Consider the following 20,780-nt stretch of genomic DNA (forward strand, 5'->3'; position numbering starts at 1 on the left):
ATTAGTGATTTTTAAAAAACAATTAAATACATTACATTTGCTCTTTCTTTAGTGCCAAAATAGTGGTTCATCTTCACCCAGCTCCTCCTAACAAAGAACCTGGCCCATTCCAGAGTAGTAAGAACTCCTACATCAAGCTGTCCTTCAAAGAACATGGCCAGATTGAGGTAAGTTTCTTTATGAATACAATCAGACTAGAAATGTGTACTCATATGTATTTTTGTTGTTGTTTGTTAATAGGATGGCAGGCAATATTGTTCAGCATACCAGTTTTCACCATATTTTTACAATAAAATTTTTATGATATCTTAAGCCTCATCAGTGGAGAATACAAAGTTTAGGTTTCAGTGGGAACGGGAGGCAGGAGGATGTAGTCACAGGAAAGAGTGGAGGCTGGAAACAGGCTAAGTCACCACGCTAGGTAGGCTACTAGTTAAGTGTTCAATGTTATCGTTTGGATAAAAGGACAGAGTATAATGCAGTGACATGTTTAACTGCCTCAGCATCTGAAAGTTCACCAGCCTTACATCAGGCAGTCTATCTTTATTAACTCCATACAAATCTAATCGCTTAAGTTCTTATTCCATAGTATCATGGTTTATATGTTCTGATTAATAAGTTGCTATGTAAGTATTCTTTAGACATTTATAAGTGTGTGTTTATCTCCCCATCGAGATCATAAATTACGTTCTTTTTCTCTGTAGCACCTGACCCAGTGTTCCTTGCACAGCAGGCACTGAGCAAATTTAAGTGACTAACTGAAGTCATGCTCACTGTAGCTGAAAAATAGAGCTGATTTTTTTTTTTTATGAGCGTAGGCATGTTTTGGCCCTAATATCTGGCCTCACATTTTAACTAGACAAATTATTCTCAGCTTCCTTCATGGATAACGGTTGTGTATTTTTCTTGGCACTGTGTCTGTTTCGCTACAGATTGAAAACAATCCACACATGCAGGATTGTTTAAAGTAAGTCTACTTACTTCATTGTCACTCATCTCTTTGTTGAGAATAGTTCACTTTATGTAGAAGGTCAGTTCCTTCTTTTTTTTCCCCCTTTGTGCTTTCTGAAGTTGACCCAAGGAAAGAACTTCCTTTGATTTCCTTTGATGTCTCTGAGAATTCTAGGCTTGTTGCAAATGACCAAACAGACTTCCAACTAAAGAAGTGTTAAGTAATGATTTGTACTAGGATGTCACAGCCTGACTGACTCACTTAAAGTGTATGCGTGTGCATAACAGTTTTACAGGCGTTTATCAGAGGAAATGACACAGAGAAGATGGGAGAATATGCCAGTTTCCCAGTCGTTGCAAGCAAATAGAGGATCCCAGGTATTTTTTCAGCTGTTTCCTAATCCAGTATTTTCAGCTCTGTACTTGCATCTTCGTTAAGGGAAAAGAGTTCTATGATTATAGAACTTGCCAGAAACAAAATAATGATATTCTGATTAAAAACTGATTTTCAGAGAACTTAATTTAGTGCTCTATAGATGGTAGACACTTAGTAATAATACATGACTACTTACCAGGGTAATTTCAGGGTGGCAGAAGTTAGATTCCCCTTCTGCATTCTGTTCTTTATAATTAGTGTGGCATCTGAGAGAACAGACAGTACCACTGGGTGACATTTTCCAAGCCAGTCTAATTAACCACCAACGTGGACAGACACTCAAATGTATAAAAGTAGCTTGTATAATAACTGTCAAGTACCAGAATTTTACCTATAATTTTTTGCACATTTGAGACCATATTGAATATCTGATACCTATATAATAGCTTGCCAAAGAACAAAAATGAAATTTAATTTATATCTAAAATACAGAGTAAAATATACCATCTCTTGTTATGTTCAGTTTTTCTGTATAGTGATTTGAAGGTCATTATGTATGGCAATAAACCGACAAATATTTTGAAAGGAAACTGAATGTAACTGTGTGCTGTTTTCTTGGGTTCTTTGTGGGTCCTCTCCCACCACTGAAAACACAATATAGTGGGTTACAAAGGATTGTGTCCTTCCTATTTTGGACGTTTTATTTTCTACTTTTGTTTTTCAGCCAGGAAGAATAAGGGCTGTAGGAATTGTAGGTATTGAAAGGAAACTGGAAGAAAAAAGAAAAGAAACTGACAAAAACATTTCTGAGGTAATTCTTACACAAGTTCCGGTCAGCTGTCTTTTCCAGCCATCTTTCTTATTCTTTTGGATACAGCTGTGAGTAACTCCGTTCTGTGTATTGGAATATATTTAGTTTGCCTGGAGCCACACAGTCTCTTATTCCATTTAAGGAGTCTACTTCAGGTTGGCATAATTTAGCCCAATGTGTTTTAAAAATCTTTTCCAGAAAGGAATTAAAAAGAAATGCAAATTTGTTTTCTGTGAGGTTAGAAAACGTCATGAATTATTGTGTATAAATTTTAAAGTCTAGATGGGATTGACTGGAGGGTCCTCCTAATGAATTCAAGGTCCTATGTATAATTATTTTGGATGTTTGGTTAACTTAGTTGAGGGGAAAAGGCTGTTCTGTGGCCCTTGACTCTGGCCGGACACTACACAGTTTTATGCTGATGACCACTTGGGGACCAGGCACAGGGGTAGTAAGAATGGCTCAAACCAGCTTATCACTTCTCCTAGGAGAGCACCCCTGAGCTTGTACTTTACAGTGTTTCTGAAACCTCATCCTATATGAGGAAATTCAAATGAAGGGGAAAGAACTCTAGTTAAGGGGCTTCCCTGGTGGTGCAGTGGTTGAGAGTCCACCTGCCAATGCAGGGGACATGGGTTCGAGCCCTGGTCTGGGAAGATCCCACATGCCATGGAGCAACTGGGCCCGTGAGCCACAACTACTGAGCCTGCGCATCTGGAGCCTGTGCTCCGCAACGGGCGAGGCCGCAACAGTGAGAGGCCCGCGCACCGCGATGAAGAGTGGCCCCCGCTCGCTGAAACTAGAGAAAGCCTGCGCACAGCAGCGAAGACCCAACACAGCCAAATAAATAAATAAATAAATAAAATTAATAAAAAAAGAAAAAAAGAACTCTAGTTAAGAAAATGAGTTATACATTAGATTTTGGCAGTTAGTTAATACATCTAAACATATCAGTTTTCCCATGTTTATATGGAAATGGTCTTGGATTTTTATGAAATGATTTTATGAACTAAAGTAATTTTTTAGTTCTTGTAATAGTTTGTAAGTAAAATTCCATTGATTAGTGCTGCTCATAGAATTTCCAAGATTTATCTCAATCAAATGAGTCTAAACTGCAAATAGGTACTGAATACCTGTATTAGTCAAGGTTCTCCAGAGAAACAGAACAAATAGGGGATGTATTCTTCTGGATACAGCTGTGGGTATCTTTTGGATATCTATATGTGGATATCGATACATAGGTATAGATATGCTGATATCTTCATCTCTCTATATATAGATACAGGTATCTGTGTATCTATATTGTCCTATATACACACAATGAGATTTATTATAAAGAAGTGCCTCGTGTGATTGTGGGAAGCTGCCAGCTGGTGACCCAGGAAAGCTGGTGATAGAATTGCTAACCGGAGTGTGAAGGCCTAAGAACCAGGAGCCCTGGTGGTGTTAAGTCCCGGTCCAAGGGCAGGGTAAGATTGATGTCTTAGCTCGTCAGTCAGGCAGAGAACTTTCTGTTCCATTAGGCTCTCCAGAGGGCAATTCAGGAGGGCGATCTGAATGTAACCGTTCAGCTCATCCTGCAGATTCGGATGCTAACCTCATGTGGAAACAGCCTCACACACCCACTCAGAATAACGCTTGAGCAGACACCTGGGCACCCCCCGATCTAGTCAGGTTGACACATAAAATTAACCATCATAATAGCCATATCTGGGCCCACTAACTGAATATGGACTCTTGTTGAGGGACCAAGGGCATTTGACCTATTAAGTGCTGCGGTCTAGGTTTTGCTGAGGGCATGTTTATGGTAAAGTTGTGTGTGTTCCTTGGTCATCTGTATTTCCTGCACATTAGCAGCTGGATCCAGAGGCTTGTTCAGACTTGTGTTTGAGCCCTTTGTTGAGACTAGAGGTGACACTGTGTTCCTTCATCATGTCTCTTTTTATCATGTTAGCGGCTGTCAATGTTCAGTGCATAGATCTTTGGGTCACTGGTGGTTGCAAGTGGTACTCTGTGATTTATTTTTCACTTATTTGTTGGGACACTTTTTAAAGAGATGCTTCCGTTCATTACTGTTTGGCTACTCAGTGATACGGCTCCTATAAGGAATGCAGAACATGTGCCGTTTCCTTTATTATCAGGACGATAAATTGGTTCCTTATCACCCTCCCGAGGTGACTAATTAGGTTTTTTCACGTATTATTATGAATTCATACATTTTAACATATTTGATGATTTCAGTCAGTTGCAATTATTATCCTAGTTAAAGCTCAAATTGTCCCATCTTTGGCCAGTGGGAGCCTCTTCAGGTTGGCTCCTGAGTGGTTTTGATGTGACCTGTTGGACTCTGAGAGCTTCCTTACTGCCTGGTGTTATCAGAAGTTCCAGGACCATCTTGTATATTTCCTGCTCCGGATCTGGAATCAACCATTATCTGAGAAGCTCTGGTTTCTTTTAGTGGGAAATGGTATTCCATGACCACAGTCTGCCTGCTAGGAATTTTCATCCCTCTTGGGTTGATCTTTATTTCTAGGACTTTTCAGTGGAAAGAGCTAGGATTTTTTTTTTTTTTTTCTAATAAAGGTGCCTCATGAGGTCACACTGATGCTTCCTATTCGAATTCGGGACTACACTAGCGAATAATGACTAAAACAGTTAAAAAGGATTTTTTTGTATATGTTCTCCCCTTTCTTCCCACGTGTAAAACATAGGTATGCTGTATCTACACTATCTGAGCGTTCAGCCACCATGTACCCTCTTCCCCTCTAGCTGTCATTTAGTCTCATTTGTACAAGTAACTGTGTGTGATACCACCAGTCTTTACGTTCACCTCCCTCTATTCATTTTGGCTGTCTGGAGCTCATCCTCTAGTAGATGTTTCAGAAAGTGCTCATGGGAACAATATTCCCTGAGCTCTGGCATCTTGGTATTCCTTACACAGGAAGGTCAGTTTGGCTGGATTTGTAATCCCTGGCTCACATTTTCTTTCCTGAGTGCCTTCCATATGTGACTTTCAGTTTTTTGTCTGGCATGAAGTGTTGCTGCCAGAGTGATGACAACCTAATTTTCTCCCTTCTCTAAAGTCACTTGCTGTTTTTCCTAGATGCCCAAAGGATTTTGTTTTCTTTAAATAAAGCTTTGTATAATAATTTTTCTAGACTGTCTATGTGTTAGTCATCTGGATTGTTATTCTCAGGTACGCAGTATGCTTTCAGTATTTGGTTTCAGACAGGTTTTCTTTTAATTTCAGGGAAGTTTTTCTCTAAATTTCAATAATTGCTTAGATTTTTTTTTTCTTCTGAGACTCCTATTAGCTGTATGTTGCAGCTTTACGGCCTGTCTTCACTCTTTGTGACTTTCTTTCAAACCCTTTTTATCTTTTCCTTCGTTTCTTTTTTATTTTAGAAAAATTTCCTTCTTCATCTGTTGTTTCTCTTAAGATATTATCTGTTGTGTTTATTCCTCTTGTGTTTGTCTAGTATAGTCTTTCTTTCAGAAATGATTAAAAAAATTATTTCCTGAGTCCTGTCACCTCATTTCCGATTTATATTACCCTTTCACAGATTCTCTCATTAACACCTATTAGCTCATTTTGAAATAAAAGGTAAACTTTTGATGTGATCTATGAACATGTCCTTCTGGCGTGCTTTCACTACCTATAATGTTATTCTGCTCTTGATTTTCTTTTTTCTTGTAATAACTTTGTGTGGGATTTGACCTTGATACTTGCTCTTGCTAATTTTCGTGTGAAATTGGTTCTCTCGAAGTTCCAGAGGAAGGCCTAGCTCAGGGCGGCTCTTCTCATTCCACAAGTTCACTCTTCTGCTGTGCGCATGCAGCGTGAAAAAGGGAGGTGGCTTGCTGTCTGTGATTTCCTGACCCCGTCCCCATCCCCTGTTTTCAGCTGGACCTTGTCCCCTTCCTCTGTTATCTCTACCTTGCTCAGTTGCTGATTCCTGTCTCAGTAGTTTCTCCCCAGCGTTGGCTCCTGTCCTGGAAGGGAAGCCAGGAGGTTCACTTTCAAGGGCTGTTTACAGGCCCTTCCTGAGGACCCCTTGTACCCACTTCCTATTGAAGTGGGCAAAGCCCTACCCGTTTTAGTTACTGTCCTCAAGTTGGCCCGTCTGCCTTTGAGGGACTCCTGTGGGCTCCTTCAGGGGCTCTTCTTCTCAGACCTATCAGTTGCCCTGTTGCCTCCCTTTTCTTTTTCCTGCCTCAGTGCTGATATCATGCAGGTCTTGTGGCTCTTGCTGGTTTGTCCCCACTTGCTTGTACCTTGGGGTTTTTGTGGATATCTTATCACTTAGTATTTTAGTATATGCTGCCTGTGGGGTTTTGGTCTTGAGATCTAGTTGCCCCATTTTTATGTCGGGATTTGGAGAGATTCAAAACCTATGCTGCCATAGCCACCACCTTCCCAGAATCCTCTATTCCCCTAGAATTCCAGCATCTTAGCCTTAGAGGGGTTCTAACTGTCCAGAAAAGGAATCATCTCAGGGCTTGTGACTAGATATGGAACCAGGGTTATGAGAACTCAGGTTTTCTGATTTGCAGATGAGTGTGGTCTGCTACATCACGGCCGCTCACTGCCACCCAGAAGGCGCTCTCACTGCCCTCTTTCAGTGGCTTTTGTAGTCATCCTTCTGTGTGACACTTTTGGAGATGGCATGGAGCAGTGAGCTAATTTTGCATTATTAGTGTTTCTTTTTCTGAGAATGTTGCCACACTAACTTGGTGTTCAAAATAACGTTTTTCATAATTTATGAAATGTTATTCTGTTTCAGTGTAATTTTCATGGAGTTGCATAGGTCAAAGGAGCGTACACAAGCATTGGGCTCTCGTGCAGTCACTGATTTATTCAGCAGATGGCCCTTGCTCTCTGTGTGAGCCCTGCATCAGATGTTTTGGGTTTGTTGTAGTGCGCCAGACAGGCAGGCAAGTAGGCGCTCTCTACACGGTGAGAAATGCCACGTTAGGAGAAAATAGTGGCTGCAACAGGAACACAAAGCATGGCCCCTGACTTCTAATGGGGTCAGGGAGGGCTTGTGAGCAGAAGTAACGGAAGTCAGGGCCTGAAAGTTGAGCAGGCACTAGCAGATGACCAGTAGGGATAAGAGGATCCAGGTAGAGGGAACGGAATATGCAAAGTACAGAATGAAGAATATTGAAACAGAAAATTCAAGAATGTATTAACAGTTACCAAAGCTAATCACCAAAGTAATGACTGAAAGTCAGTAAGAAAAAAATGCTATAAATTGGCTTAGGAGAGTATCCCATGGTTTTAAAGCAGATGCCGTTTTCTTTCAAACGTGGAGTGGAAATTTGACTATGAATGAGGTAGAGGGATAGAAGGTTCTATAAACTGGCAGATAAAATAATAGGATGGGCACATGCATCTGTTTTGCATTTGTACATATATTGCTTTAATTTTTTTTGTGGGTAGTTTTTTGTTTGTTTGTTTTTTGTTTGTTTTTGCGGTACACAGGCCTCTCACTGTTGTGGCCTCTCCCGTTGCGGAGCACAGGCTCTGGACGCACAGGCTCAGCGGCCATGGCTCATGGGCCTAGCCGCTCCGCGGCATGTGGGATCTTCCCGGACCGGGGCGCGAACCCGTGTCCCGTGCATCAGCAGGCGGACTCTCAACCACTGCGCCACCAGGGAAGCCCTGTGGGTAGTTTCTCCACCCATTTTTTGGATAGTTGGCTAATACCAAATTTTAGAATAATAATAGAAATAGAAGTGAGGAAGCTTTTGTTTGTGTTTTATAATTACTTAAAATGTTTTATAGGTACTTCTCCCAAGGTACTAAAATACTTGTATTTATTGTCTGTGAACTGTAAGCAGTAAGGGCTCATTTATGTATTCTACGTAGACTATTATTTTTAGCAAACTTCTTCTATGAAAATATAATATAGTAAATAAAGTGATTTGCCATATAAAAATTTAAAAGTGTTGCCTTACTAGTTTTCTTTACACATAGGTAGAAGAAATCTAGTAACAGTTTGTACATGCAAAGTAAAAATCTAAGCATGTAAAGTGTCTACGTTTTAGTTTTGAAAACGAGGTTGGTGTGTGATTTGCCCTCCATTTTAATGTTAGAATTGCCTTAGTTTCAGAGCTGGTGCCCAGAGTTTCCCACAAAAGGTTTCCTGCATCTGCTGGCTGTTGCTGATAAGAATCCAGTGTTTAAGCCTTTTGTTTATCTAAGGAAATTCCTGTTAGGTGTGTTCCCCTTTGTTTTCGGTAGTAGCCCAGTGAGTCGGCCATAAGAATTGTACACAACACTCTATTCTTTTAGCAAAATCCTTTTGCAGATGGGGGATACTTTCCTGTATGGAATTAAGATGGGCACCAGCCCATCAGAACCTGTTAACCGCTGTTCTGTATGGATTGAAAGAGTTTTCAATTAATGATAAGCTTTTTTTTGGTTTTTAAAAATAACATCTGTGGATATCAGGTGATATTCTGCACTGGAAGTATATTTTTGGTAATTTGAAATACATGAATTATAAATATATCTAAGTTTGAAGAGGCCTTTGAAGTGGATATTCATTGTAGTAAATTGAACAATTGATGGGTTTTATTTAGATATGTTTTGGTGGTATGTTTTTCTTTCGTGATGGCCACTCTAGTCAAGGCTACGAGTTTAATCTGTGTAATATTCAGAGGCTGAGGTTTATGGTTTCAGTTAAATCACACCTGCTATTAAAGCCAAAAGGGTTGGGCCCAAAGAAGTATTCCTGCAGCTGCATGTTACCATTTTCAGCCAGGAAAGCTTTACAACACCTTTGATTCTTGAGCTCCTGTCTAGAAATGGTTTTGGGAAAAACCAGTGACAAATTTTCTTTCTTGTGTCAAAGAACAGTAAATAATATCTTCTGAACTATTACTTATGTCATCTTTTGTTTGTTTAATCAATAACTGTTTCCTCTTTGAAAATTTGAAAAATTGTTTTTTGCAGTTTGTTTTGGAAATTTGATGGTTTATTCCTAGAATAAGGTAGATTTAGCACTTGTGTAAATATTCGTATAAATAAATTGATATTTGTAAGAAAATTTCATACATTTTTATCATAGGGGAGAAGATAGAGTGCTTCATTGCTTTAAAACATCTAAATTCTTTAGACAGATTCCAATAAAAGCTCTTTTCTCATTTTAGGCCTTCGAAGACCTCAGCAAGCTGATGGTCAAGGTATATGTCATTTACATTTATTAAATTCATACCAATTATGAGACACTTTTGAAAATACATTTTGTTAGCAGACACTTTGGGGACATTATTTCTTTTCAATCTTTTACTGTTCTCTCGACAGGCTAAGGAAATGGTGGAGTTATCAAAATCCATTGCTAATAAGATTAAAGACAAGCAAGGTGACATCACAGAAGATGAGGTAAATAGATTGCTTTTTTAAGGCATTAGAAACTAGATTACACAAATAATGCATGGACGTTTTGGTGGTTTACCAGCTTGCTTTCTTAATGTAGTGTTTGATTTCTTTTAGGACTTGAAGATATATGAAAGTACTAAAGAAAAAATCAACCATAAAAACTTTGTTAGTTCTAGCAGGATTAAAGGATATTTCAGTACCTTTTCCTGGAGTGTAGAAAACAGAGGTATTGAAATGTGTAAGAAGTGATTGTTTTAGACATATCCATAATTTTGATATGTTTTATTTAAATTTGTTTACAGTCTGGTCACAGCCATTTTCCTTTCGAAGTTTTTGGTTGTATCACTTGGTTGGCATTAAACAGAGCATAGTTGTCATCTAAGTCTCCTCTGCCACCAAAATTGGGGGGAAAATGGAGTATAAGATACTAAGATAGGAGAAGGAAGAATGATAATTAGATTTATGCAGGGAAGTACTAGAAATCCACTCTTACATAGTTCACAGCATAGAAACACAGTAGAAGAGATGGGTAGATATAGAAACAATGGAGTAGAACTGAATGTCTGATGGAAGGATTTTATACATTGGGTGGAGAGACTTATTCTGCATAGTCTTTTTGTGCATTTTCTCCTCTCATTATAGACCATCAGGTTTAAATCCTATTTGCTGAGCATGGGAATAGCTAACCCGGTTACCAGGGAGACGTACGGCTCGGGCACACAGTACCACATGCAGCTGGCCAAACAGCTGGCTGGAATATTGCAGGCACCTTTGGAGGTAAAAACAAAACCTAAACGGTCTCTTTAAATTGTGTTCAGTTATTTCTGTGCCATCAGAAATCTTAAGAGCATAACTCCGTTCACAATATGGTTACTATTCAACCAACATGTTATTTTTCCTTTTGGTAATATTAAACTAGTTCATTGATTCTTTGTCAGTAATTTTCTAAATTGTTTTTAATTTCCATTTCAGATATCTAAATCTGTTTGATGTAATTATTTCTTATCTCTTGTTTTCAAAAGGAAATATATAATCTGTATATATTTTCATATATTGTGTACTATTAATAATTTCATAATACAGTTTCATCTTCTAGTCATTATTCAGGCAATCAAAGCTTTATTAAAACAGTTGTATTAAGAAATATTTCAAACATATGACAAAATACAATAGTGTAATGAATCCCTATGTGCCCATCATCCAGCTTCTTCTGTAAGCCAGCCTTCACTTAAAATTGTTTTAAAGGAAATCCCAGACATCACATCACTTTATCTGTAAACATTTCAGTATGTGATTATAGTGATAAAGACACCTTTAAATGTAATTATAATCCCCTTTTACATGTAAAAGTTAAAAAATAATTTTTTAATATTATCAGATACCTAGCTAGTGTTCACATTTTCTCTTATAGTTGATTTGTTCAAACCAGGATACATTGCAAATGTTTGATTTCTCTCTCAAGTGTTTTTGTTTTTTTAAATTCTATGGGTTTTCCCTTCTCCCATATAATAAATCTCCCATACAGTAAATTTTTATTTACTGAAGAAACTAGTAGTTTGTCTTATAGAGTGTCTCAGAGTATGGATTTTGCTAATTTGTAAGTCACCATGCCTCCCTGTCCTGTGTAGTCCCTGTAAACTGTTAGTTATATCTAGAAGTTCTTTCTTTTTTTTTTTTTTCTGACAAGAATATCTTATAGAGGGTGTTGAGCATTTCCATCAGGAGGTACATAATATCTGATTGTCTTTTTTTTGTGATGTTAACAGCCACTGACAATCATTATCTAGATCTGTTACTTCATTAGGGGTTGATAATAATGGTGATATTATTATTTAATTCTATAATTTCTTCAGTTATTAGCTGGAATAGCTTAAAGCATTTAAATACACTTTTTGAAGGGACTTCCCTGGTGGCACAGTGGTTAAGAATCCACCTGCTAATGCAGGGGACACAGGTTGGAGCCCTGGTCTGGGAAGATCCCACATGCCATGGATCAGCTAAGCCCGTGAGCCACAACTACTGAGCCCACGTGCCACAACTACTGAAGCCTGTGCTCCTAGAGCCCGTGCTCCACAACAAGAGAAGCCACCGCAATGAGAAGCCCGAACACCTTCTCACTAGAGAAGACACTTTCTACACTAGACACTTTCACTAGATACTTCTCACTAGACACTTTCTCACTAGAGAAAGCCTGTGTGCAGCAACGAAGACCCAATGCAGCCAAAAAGAAAAAAAAAAAAAGATAAATAGGGCTTCCCTGGTGGCGCAGTGGTTGAGAGTCCGCCTGCCGATGCAGGGGACACGGGTTCGTGCCCCGGTCCGGGAGGATCCCACATGCCGCGGAGCGGCTGGGCCCGTGAGCCATGGCCGCTGAGCCTGCGCGTCCGGAGCCTGTGCTCCGCAACGGGAGGGGCCACAACAGTGAGAGGCCCGCGTTCCGCAAAAAAAAAAAAAAATAAATAAATAAATAAATAACTTTATAAAAATAAATAAATACACTGAAACATGGTGTACAACCCCTTTTCATTTAAGTAAATGTTAAAATGTTAAAAGTAATAATGACAGTAAAGTCCAAATATGGAATTTGAAGTGCCTCGTGGTATCTGAATTGGTTCCCTGTGTGTAAATATAGTTTTCAAAAGCTTCTTAAGAGATTTTATGATTTCTGATTTCACTCTGATTATGATTTCTGTTAAGAAATGCTAACTGGTCCTAATTATAATGCTTTTTATTTTATATTTTAACAGGAACGAGGGGGAATAATGTCACTCACGGAGGTGTACTGTTTAGTAAACCGAGCTCGAGGAATGGAAGTAAGAATAGAATATTTAGATATTCTTTTAGCTAAATATAGACTTGATACAATACAAATTCCCCTACAGTGAATACAATTTGAGGAAGGGTTGTGAATATCAAAACTATTTTGAGAAGCAGTGTGGCGCAGTGAAAAGAATACTGCCCTGGGATCTAGGAGATAAATTCTGTTCCTGGTTTTGCTGAATGCCCTTGAGTAGCTTCCTTAACCTCTCTGGAGCTCAGAGGTTTTTTTACCTTTAAAATAGGGTTTGCGGCTTCCCTCGTGGCGCAGTGGTTGGGGGTCCGCCTGCCGATGTGGGGTGCGTGGGTTCGTGCCCCGGTCCGGGAGGATCCCGCGTGCCGCGGAGCAGCTGGGCCTGTGGGCCGTGGCCACTGGGATTGCGCGTCCGGAGCCTGTGCTCCGCGGCGGGAGGGGCTGCAGTGGTCAGGGACCCGCGTACTGCAAAAAAAAATAAAATAAAATAGGGTTTGGACCGAATGATACCTTAAAGCTCTGAGAGTCTGTGTTTGTATTGTGATGAACAAGATTGTGCCTGATGCCCTTTCTCTGTGATAGTTAACTGTTTTGAGTGAACTTGGTTGGACTCAGGTTGCCTGTAGGTAATACAGAAAGAAAGCCGCCCTGCCTCTTTGGCTCAGAATCAGCAGTGGCTATACTTCAGCTCTCACTGCCTGTTCAACACCCAGCTAGCTGTCTTTGGCCTCCAAGGGTCTGTCTGTGCACTCTCTGTGCCCTTGAAGTAGAACACAGTTTTGTGGTGTCAGCAGCCACCTCCACGCAGACAACTCACACACATCTCTCCAGCGCTCACCCCGGTCTCACGGGTTAAGCCTCTGTTCTGCATTTTTATTTTAACAGTCATCATAACCGCCACCAGTGGATACTTACCATCACTCTGCACGTGTTATCCATTTATCCTCCCAGTAACTCAGTGAGGTAGCTACTTTTACTGTCCCCATTTAGGGGATGATTAGGGGATGAGGACATTAAGGCTTAGAAAGATTAAGTAACTTGACCACAGCTGCACTTGGAGACAGTGTTTTAGACAGGGACTGGGACCCAGGCTGGGCTGGCTCCAGAACCATTCTGTGTGACTGACACCTGTGCTGGTCACCACCACGCAGGACCGATTCTTCAAGCCCATGTGGTCTGGAAGGGTAGCCTCTACCTAGCTACATGTGATGACTGTGAACTTGAAATGTAGTTAGTCCAAATTGAGATGTGCTGTAAGCATAAATTACACACGGGATTTAGAAGACTTAGTACAGAATAAGAAGTGTTAATTAGCTCATTAATGATTTTTTATATCAATTATATGGTGAACTTTAGCATCTATTAGGTTGAATAAAATATATGTATTAAAATGAATTTCGCCTGTTTATTTTCTTTTAATGTGGCTACTAGAAGATTTTAAATTACGTACGTGACTTGTATTATATTTCTATGGATAGTACTGCTTTAATGAAAAGAAGTCTTTTGCTTCTTTGTTAATCCTATTTGCCTTGTAGTGACTAAGCCACCTAAAATCCTTGATACATGATAATTTTACAATATCCTCTTCTGTTTTAGTGGTCGTTATAATTATATAGCATCACTCTATTAATTTGCAGTGTAAACTGGTAAACTGGATTTTTTTTCCCCACCAGTTGCTCTCACCAGAAGATTTAGTGAATGCATGCAAGATGCTGGAAGAGCTGAAATTACCTCTCAGGTAAAAGAACCTCTGCAGGAAGTTTGCCAACTATAGGCACGATTCCACCCTGAGTAGACAGGACAGCCCTGCAGGTCTGCCATCCTGCGTGGTGAACCAGCATATATATTGCCCCTCTTGAAGTTTATATCACACATGGGCAGAATTCACCTGGCACCACGGACACCTCTGTCAACCCGGCTTCCATCCTTATCAGGGCTGTGCGGGGCCTCAGGGGCTGGTAGTGGGCCTCTTGCCGCTAGGGCAGGAGGTGAGAACGTGGGCTCCTCCCATGCGGTCACAGTGACCAGTCCCTCTGCCCTTAACAAAAAGTAGACAGGCATAGTTTATTTAGCATGTAGATTATAGTTCAGAACTTCATTAACTGTTTATTCATGAGCTTTTTAATTAGGCCTTAGTTACCCGTGGTCATTGTATTTCAAATGTTCTTTTGTGTTAATATTGCCCTCAGTCCTGGCATAAATGAAAGTAAAAAATATTTGCACTTCCTCAGGGGCCCGAGATCCCAGATATTCACGGCTTTGTCCTCCCGTCTGTGATTTTTAGGCTACGTGTGTTTGACAGCGGCGTCATGGTAATTGAACTTCAGTCCCACAAGGAGGAGGAAACAGTGGCCTCAGCCTTGGAGACGGTATGGGGACCCGGTTTCCTCCCTCCGTTGTTAGACCTTGCCACAGAAGACCCCAATGCTTAGCAACTTGAGAAACAGGATTTCCTTTTAAATTCAACTTTACTGACAAGTAATATTCACAGACCCAATTGAAAATGGTTTCTCATTAACTATGAATAACTGTTCATCACATTTATACTTTGAAAGCTCCTTGAAACTTGCCAACACTCATAACATCTTGTGAGTAAGGGGAGTTAGAATGAGTGAGGTGCTTGCTCTCTTTCTGTTTGAAACTCAGTCTTGAAAATATGTTTTGAACTTTGTAAATCAGTGTTACCCATGATTGAAGTTTTTCTTTCAGTATTACCCACATAAGCTGCATTACCCTACAAATTGTTTTGTGAAAGAATTGCTTCAAAATATACGGAAAGCAAGTGTAGTTTAGATGGGTTTTACTGGGCAAACTGCTATTACTCGTTAGGATCCTTGAAATATTATCGCCTCATAGCTTCTGTGGTGAGCCTGTATAATTTGAATAACTCGCAGTTATTATACTTCTTATTTTAAACTCGATGAAAGTCCCAAGGCTATAGATACTTCTATCACATATTTAAAACTAATCCTATGTATAACGGTCCTTCAGTGGCGCATGTACTATGCACTCAGTTAGAATTTGTTATATGTTCCTTTTCAGACTGTGGAATAGTTCTTTTTAGGCATTAGTATAGTGCCTTTATTATATTATATAGGGTTTCATGATGTTTTAGCCTTCACCGTGTTTGTTCTGGGTTCTTCAACCTTTGTAGACTTAAGCATTAGTGAAGAAGATTTAGTTCTAGAGTGAACAGTCTTTGGAGTTTAGTAGAAAATTCAGTAAATTATTTCCCAAGTATACTGGTAGATAGTACCCCCAGGTTAGTACCTAGGTGGCCTAAATGATCACATTTTTTCCTGCTGTGTGTTTCTGTTAGGTTTCAGAAAAGGGATCTCTAACATCAGAAGAGTTTGCTAAGCTTGTGGGAATGTCTGTCCTCCTGGCTAAAGAAAGGTAAGCAAGGGCTTTGCTCGTCACTTACAACTATCATTTGTGTTTCTGAATGGGTGGATGATGGTGTTTTTATCCCTTGACTCCTAGGTTGCTTCTTGCCGAGAAGATGGGCCATCTTTGCCGAGATGACTCAGTGGAAGGCTTGCGGTTTTACCCAAATTTATTTATGACACAGAGCTAAGAGTTTTGTATTTGAAATAACTTGTTACCGGGATACTTGCATCATGTAGAGGTTGTATGACATTGAGCTAAGGGTAAACCCTGATAAACCAAGAATTTACTGGAACTTCACAGTATAATATAAAACCCTTTTAATTTCTCCCTAAATATTATGATCCAGGAAGTTTCTTTAGGATAAATATAGGAAAATATAGAAAGATGAATGCCAATATGAATTTGAAATCATGCTACAGTTGTATAGAAACCCTCTGAGTTTAACTTGAAATATGGTGGATTTTAACTTGATCTTCAAATCTGACCATTTTTGAAAGAAGAGAATTTAGTTCATGGGGGAAGAAAGAGAGAAGTTGCATGTTTGGACAGGTTAGATCATTATTTTGGTGTGACTGAAATTCACCTGAATTATAAATGAAGTTTTTCTCTGCATTTAGTGTGCACATTTTGGGGGTTTTTCATGAAACAGTTTATACCTACAGTGTAGTTTAAGAACCTGATGACATTGGAGCAGAATATCCAACTGCAGGATATCATCTGAGGCTCTTCCTAAGGGCTTTTAGAAGCAGCCATAGGCATGTCTTCAGCAGACCAAATAAAGCACCTTAAAAAAAAGAGAGAATTTTATTTGACTTACGTCTACATAATCTGACGAGTTTCTTTTCTTTTTTTTTAAGTGATGATTTCATGGCTGGCATTTAAAGAATGCAACTATGTCATTTTGTTTCAAAAATGCTGTAGATTTTGAAAATGAATGAACGAGCTGTATAGACATGCCTAGAGATATGGTTACAGATTTGGAAAGTAGACGGTTCAGGATTTCCCTAGGATTGTTGTGTGGGTAGAGGGACTGGCAGGACTTTTAACTCACTTTACAGGAACCTTGGTGCTCTTGTACCTCAAAGCCAAGGATGGAAAATACAGAGTGGGAACATAATATGTCTCCTTTTCCTTCCCTAAAGAAGGAGTTTCAGTGCTGAATTTTTAAAATCTTTCTATCATATTCTAGCAATATTTTTTTCCTTTACCCCACACATTCAAGTTGTGTGGAGAAACTGTCTCACTAAAAAGTATTACTGAGATAACAAAAACAGGCTAATATATTGAATCTAGATTGCTTGAGTTTTCCAGTGGACTGCCTGACTTTGTTACTGCTACGTAGCGTACGGTATGTTGGCATTACCTCAAACTCAGGGACCCCAAAGGGACAGAAGGAGAACCCCTTTCTAAGACTGAATTGGCAGTGGAAGGTAGTGATGGGTTTTGGCCAAGCATCTAGAAGGGATAGTATCTGTACTGAGAGAACCTTTAAGACCGGGAGGTGGGGATACCCAAGCTCAGACCCTGGGACCCCTGAGATGTCCTCGCTGAGAGAGGTGGAAGGCCAGTGCTGGGGCCTCTGCAAATGCCCTTTGGGGAAGGTCCAGGGATCCTCAGCTGCGAACCCAGGGAATCCCTGCCAGTGCAGCCAGAGTCAGTCCCTGATCCCTGTCACTGCTCTGCATCCTCCAGTGTCACGGGAATGTTGTGGCCGAGGCATCCCGCCTTAGTCTTTGTTTTCCGAACGTGTCACTGATTCCACGTTGTGAGACAGATCCCTTAATTCCCCCATCGCTCAGCCTCAGGTTTCTTTGGGGGGAAATTCAGTGTCTGGCTACCTAAGCCTTTCGGGCCATTGTTACGGTTGTTTGTATATCACTCCTCTCTCTGGGATGCACTCACTCTCACACTGCCCTGGCAAACTTGTATGCATACACACACACACACACACACACACACACACACACACACACACACACGATATCTCATACACGCGATATCTCATCTGCCTAAGGCTTTTTAAAACTACACAGATGAATAATCTGTTTCACTAGTTGGAATGAGTTGCAACTAAGATTGTTTGAGCTACTGGGTCTGGCTCTAATGGTCTGAATTCATTACAGCAAACTCCTATAATTCAGAATATTTATTTACACTAGTGTGACAACACATGAACAAAAATGGAGCAGTCTGAATTGTATAAAGTGAACTAAAGAGGAAGAAAAGTGACATGGATATATTTTGCAAATGTCACATTAGTTAAAAAACGATTTTATTGTTTTAAAGTGGGCATTCTTCAGTTTCCAGACCTCTATATGTATATTTTTATCCTTTTTTTTTTTTCTGTGTTTTTGCCAAATAAGGTGTCATTTTGGTCCTTTGTTGGTAGGGGTTATGTTTAAATACAACCAATCAGGCCCTAAGTGCAAAAAAGTTCTGTCTTGGTGCTTATCACTATTATAATATTATTTTTGCTTTTCTAACTTTGCTCTTAGGAGCATAAACCTGTTTGTAGCTTTATGGTAATAGAATATTTCTAGCCACATACTGTCAAAAATTTTTTTACACTGTACAAGTGAAGAATGTTTTCAGGGTTAAATGATTGGTATTAATATATACCAGTCATTTTGCAATTATCGCAAAACTTAAAAACGAGTTTTTCTAAACTTGGTGTTCTTTTTAAATACTCTTTGGAAAATATATGAAAATGATAACCCTTTAGTCAGAATAAGCCCATGTGTTAAGATTTTTTCTTTTAGATTTTATAATCAAGAGTTCATTATAAACATTTATGACCTCAAGCTCCTACTAGTTTAGTTGTTTTAAAAGAATGGGAAATGGCTCACAAACATTTTATTTTTAATTCTTGATGTGAATTCCACTGTCGACTGACTGTGTGTATCTGTGTGCGTGTACTGTCTCTTCTTCCCTGTTACCAGACTAAGCCGACCAGCATTTATCATGTCATCATTCTCATGCTCAAATACTTAAAATGGTTCTCCTTTGCCCGAGAGTCTCAGAGTTTCCACTGTGGTACGACAGAGTCACAGCTCAGAAGGTGGGTGGGTTTTAAGGGCTGTGCTGTGGATGGAATCGAGCATGCTCAAAATGATCCTTGAAAATCTATATAATCTTACAATTCGAATGCCTGGAGGGTGATACAGGGGTGTGAATATTTATGAATATAGTAAGTAAAATATATAACAAAAACTACATATCAACAGTAGACTTTTGTAGTACCAATAATTAAAACTATTTAAATGTTTCTTTTTTTCACTTTGCTGATAGGTATGGTTGCATTTATGTAAATGTATTGCTAATCCCATCCCTTATGATAGATCGTAAGTGTAAGCTCCACAGGGGCAGAGATTTTTATCTGTTTTGTTCATGGATGTGTCCTCAGAGCCTAGAGCGAGGCCTGGCACACGGTAAGCATTCAATAAATGTCTACCGAATGAATGACCTCCAACGTGTATGCCTATTTATCATTTGGCTTCACTTTATCCTACTTTATCTCCCATTCAATTCAATACAAAGAAACGTTTTTGAATACCTGTCGACTTTGTGTGAGGAACAGGGCCACTGGGGGATACAGAAGTGAATAAGATGTGGCCCCTGCCTTTAAGAGGATGGCCTTGTTGGGAAATAGACTCATAGCAACCTTAGTTGATGATGAGACGAAGTGTGTGCCGTGGAAGGGGCACAGGTACCGTGCTTGGAGGACGGAGGAAGAGGTCTTCAGTTCTGACGGAGGAGGGTCTGGGAAGGCCTCATGGGAGAGGAGAAGCTGGTGCACTAGTTTCACAAGAACCCAGAGATGGTCAGGGGCAGGCATTGGGTCAGAGAGCAACAGGAGGTCTGTCCCTTCCTGCACCTGGGGCACATTGTCCTTGTCCAGACTTCCCTTTGTTATTTCCTCCCATCCACCCACCCCCACCCCCAATAATCAAAACCAAACTTTGCTCAATCCCACCTGTTCTGGAAAAATCTGTTTCCAGTACACAACTCTGCTATTCCTAAACTCCATTAAGAGTTATTGTCTCTCCCATATACTTGACTGTCTTTTGCCATGTTCTCTAATTGTTATCTTAATGCCGTAAGAAAACAAGAGAAATTGGGTTTCTTTAAGTTCAAGGAATATCATATAACACTTCTTTGGACTTCCCACTGGCCTAGGTCAGTGATTGTACATGGTAGATTCCTAGTTAAGCATTAACTAAATCGAGTGGTTTTTGAATTATAATGTGTCATGAGTTGAGTCTGAAACCTAAGTCTGTATCCTTTACCCTCTTCCCTAAAGGCTTTCTTATCCAGACTTGTCCGGGCTCAGCCTGTCTGAGATACACTGTCTTAACTCAGATTCCATGCATGGGCCATATCCATGATGTGGGAAGCACTCCAGAAAAGTCAGGTTAACACACATGTAAGATCTTGTTATCACAGTGTGAAAACTGAGTCATTCGTGTTCCTCCCTGTGTTCCGATAATCACGAGTCAGTTAAAGCTTGTCTCTCAGAGTATTATCTAGGGGGAAAAACATTTCCCCATTTATTTAAAGGGTGTATTGATATAGTGAATACATTTTACACAATTTGCAAAAGATCCTTAGACCAGTCGCTCACTCAGAAAAAGAACTCAAGATATCTTGTCAGCCAGCTTGTTTTAGTTCAATACAGCCAAGACAGTACCACTGTTCTTTTGAAAGCTTTTTTCTTCACATCTATGTTGCCTTCTTTTATTTTATTTAAAAATATTTTTTAAACATCTTTATTGGAGTATAATTGCGTTACATTGTTGTGTTAGTTACTGCTGTATAACAAAGTGAATCAGCTATACATATACATATATCCCCATATCCCCCTCCCTCTTGCGTCTCCCTCCCACCCCTCTAGGTGGACACAAAGCACAGAGCTGATCTCTCTGTGCTATGCAGCTGCTTCCCACTAGCCATCTATTTTACATTTGGTCGCGTGTATATATGTCAGTGCCACTCTCTCACTTCATCTCAGCTTACGCTTCCCCCTCCCCGTGTCCTCAAGTCCATTCTCTACATCTGCGTCTTTATTCCTGTCCTG

The 20,780-nt window shown here is 39.8% G+C and overlaps 1 protein-coding gene and 1 long non-coding RNA gene across 2 annotated transcripts in view; one reads left to right on the top strand and one right to left on the bottom strand.

Annotated features, from left to right (window-relative positions):
• Nucleotides 1–19,175, top strand: part of VPS36 (vacuolar protein sorting 36 homolog) — a 33,422-nt gene extending 14,247 nt beyond the window's left edge. Inside the window, exons 4-14 of the mRNA XM_067713144.1 lie at nucleotides 53–167; nucleotides 1,240–1,329; nucleotides 2,052–2,138; nucleotides 9,297–9,329; nucleotides 9,451–9,528; nucleotides 10,168–10,302; nucleotides 12,273–12,338; nucleotides 13,990–14,054; nucleotides 14,601–14,685; nucleotides 15,636–15,712; nucleotides 15,800–19,175. Of these exons, the coding sequence (XP_067569245.1) occupies nucleotides 53–167; nucleotides 1,240–1,329; nucleotides 2,052–2,138; nucleotides 9,297–9,329; nucleotides 9,451–9,528; nucleotides 10,168–10,302; nucleotides 12,273–12,338; nucleotides 13,990–14,054; nucleotides 14,601–14,685; nucleotides 15,636–15,712; nucleotides 15,800–15,893 (925 nt within the window). The 3' untranslated portion in view covers nucleotides 15,894–19,175. The remainder of the gene's footprint in view (nucleotides 1–52; nucleotides 168–1,239; nucleotides 1,330–2,051; nucleotides 2,139–9,296; nucleotides 9,330–9,450; nucleotides 9,529–10,167; nucleotides 10,303–12,272; nucleotides 12,339–13,989; nucleotides 14,055–14,600; nucleotides 14,686–15,635; nucleotides 15,713–15,799) is intronic.
• Nucleotides 1–20,780, bottom strand: part of LOC137211009 (uncharacterized) — a 36,141-nt gene that overhangs the window by 12,710 nt on the left and 2,651 nt on the right. Inside the window, exon 2 of the long non-coding RNA XR_010936849.1 lies at nucleotides 12,577–12,781. This is a non-coding gene — a long non-coding RNA (uncharacterized lncRNA). The remainder of the gene's footprint in view (nucleotides 1–12,576; nucleotides 12,782–20,780) is intronic.

Source organism: Pseudorca crassidens, chromosome 18 (genome assembly GCF_039906515.1).
Source record: "Pseudorca crassidens isolate mPseCra1 chromosome 18, mPseCra1.hap1, whole genome shotgun sequence".
In the NCBI taxonomy this organism is placed as follows: Eukaryota; Metazoa; Chordata; class Mammalia; order Artiodactyla; family Delphinidae; genus Pseudorca; species Pseudorca crassidens.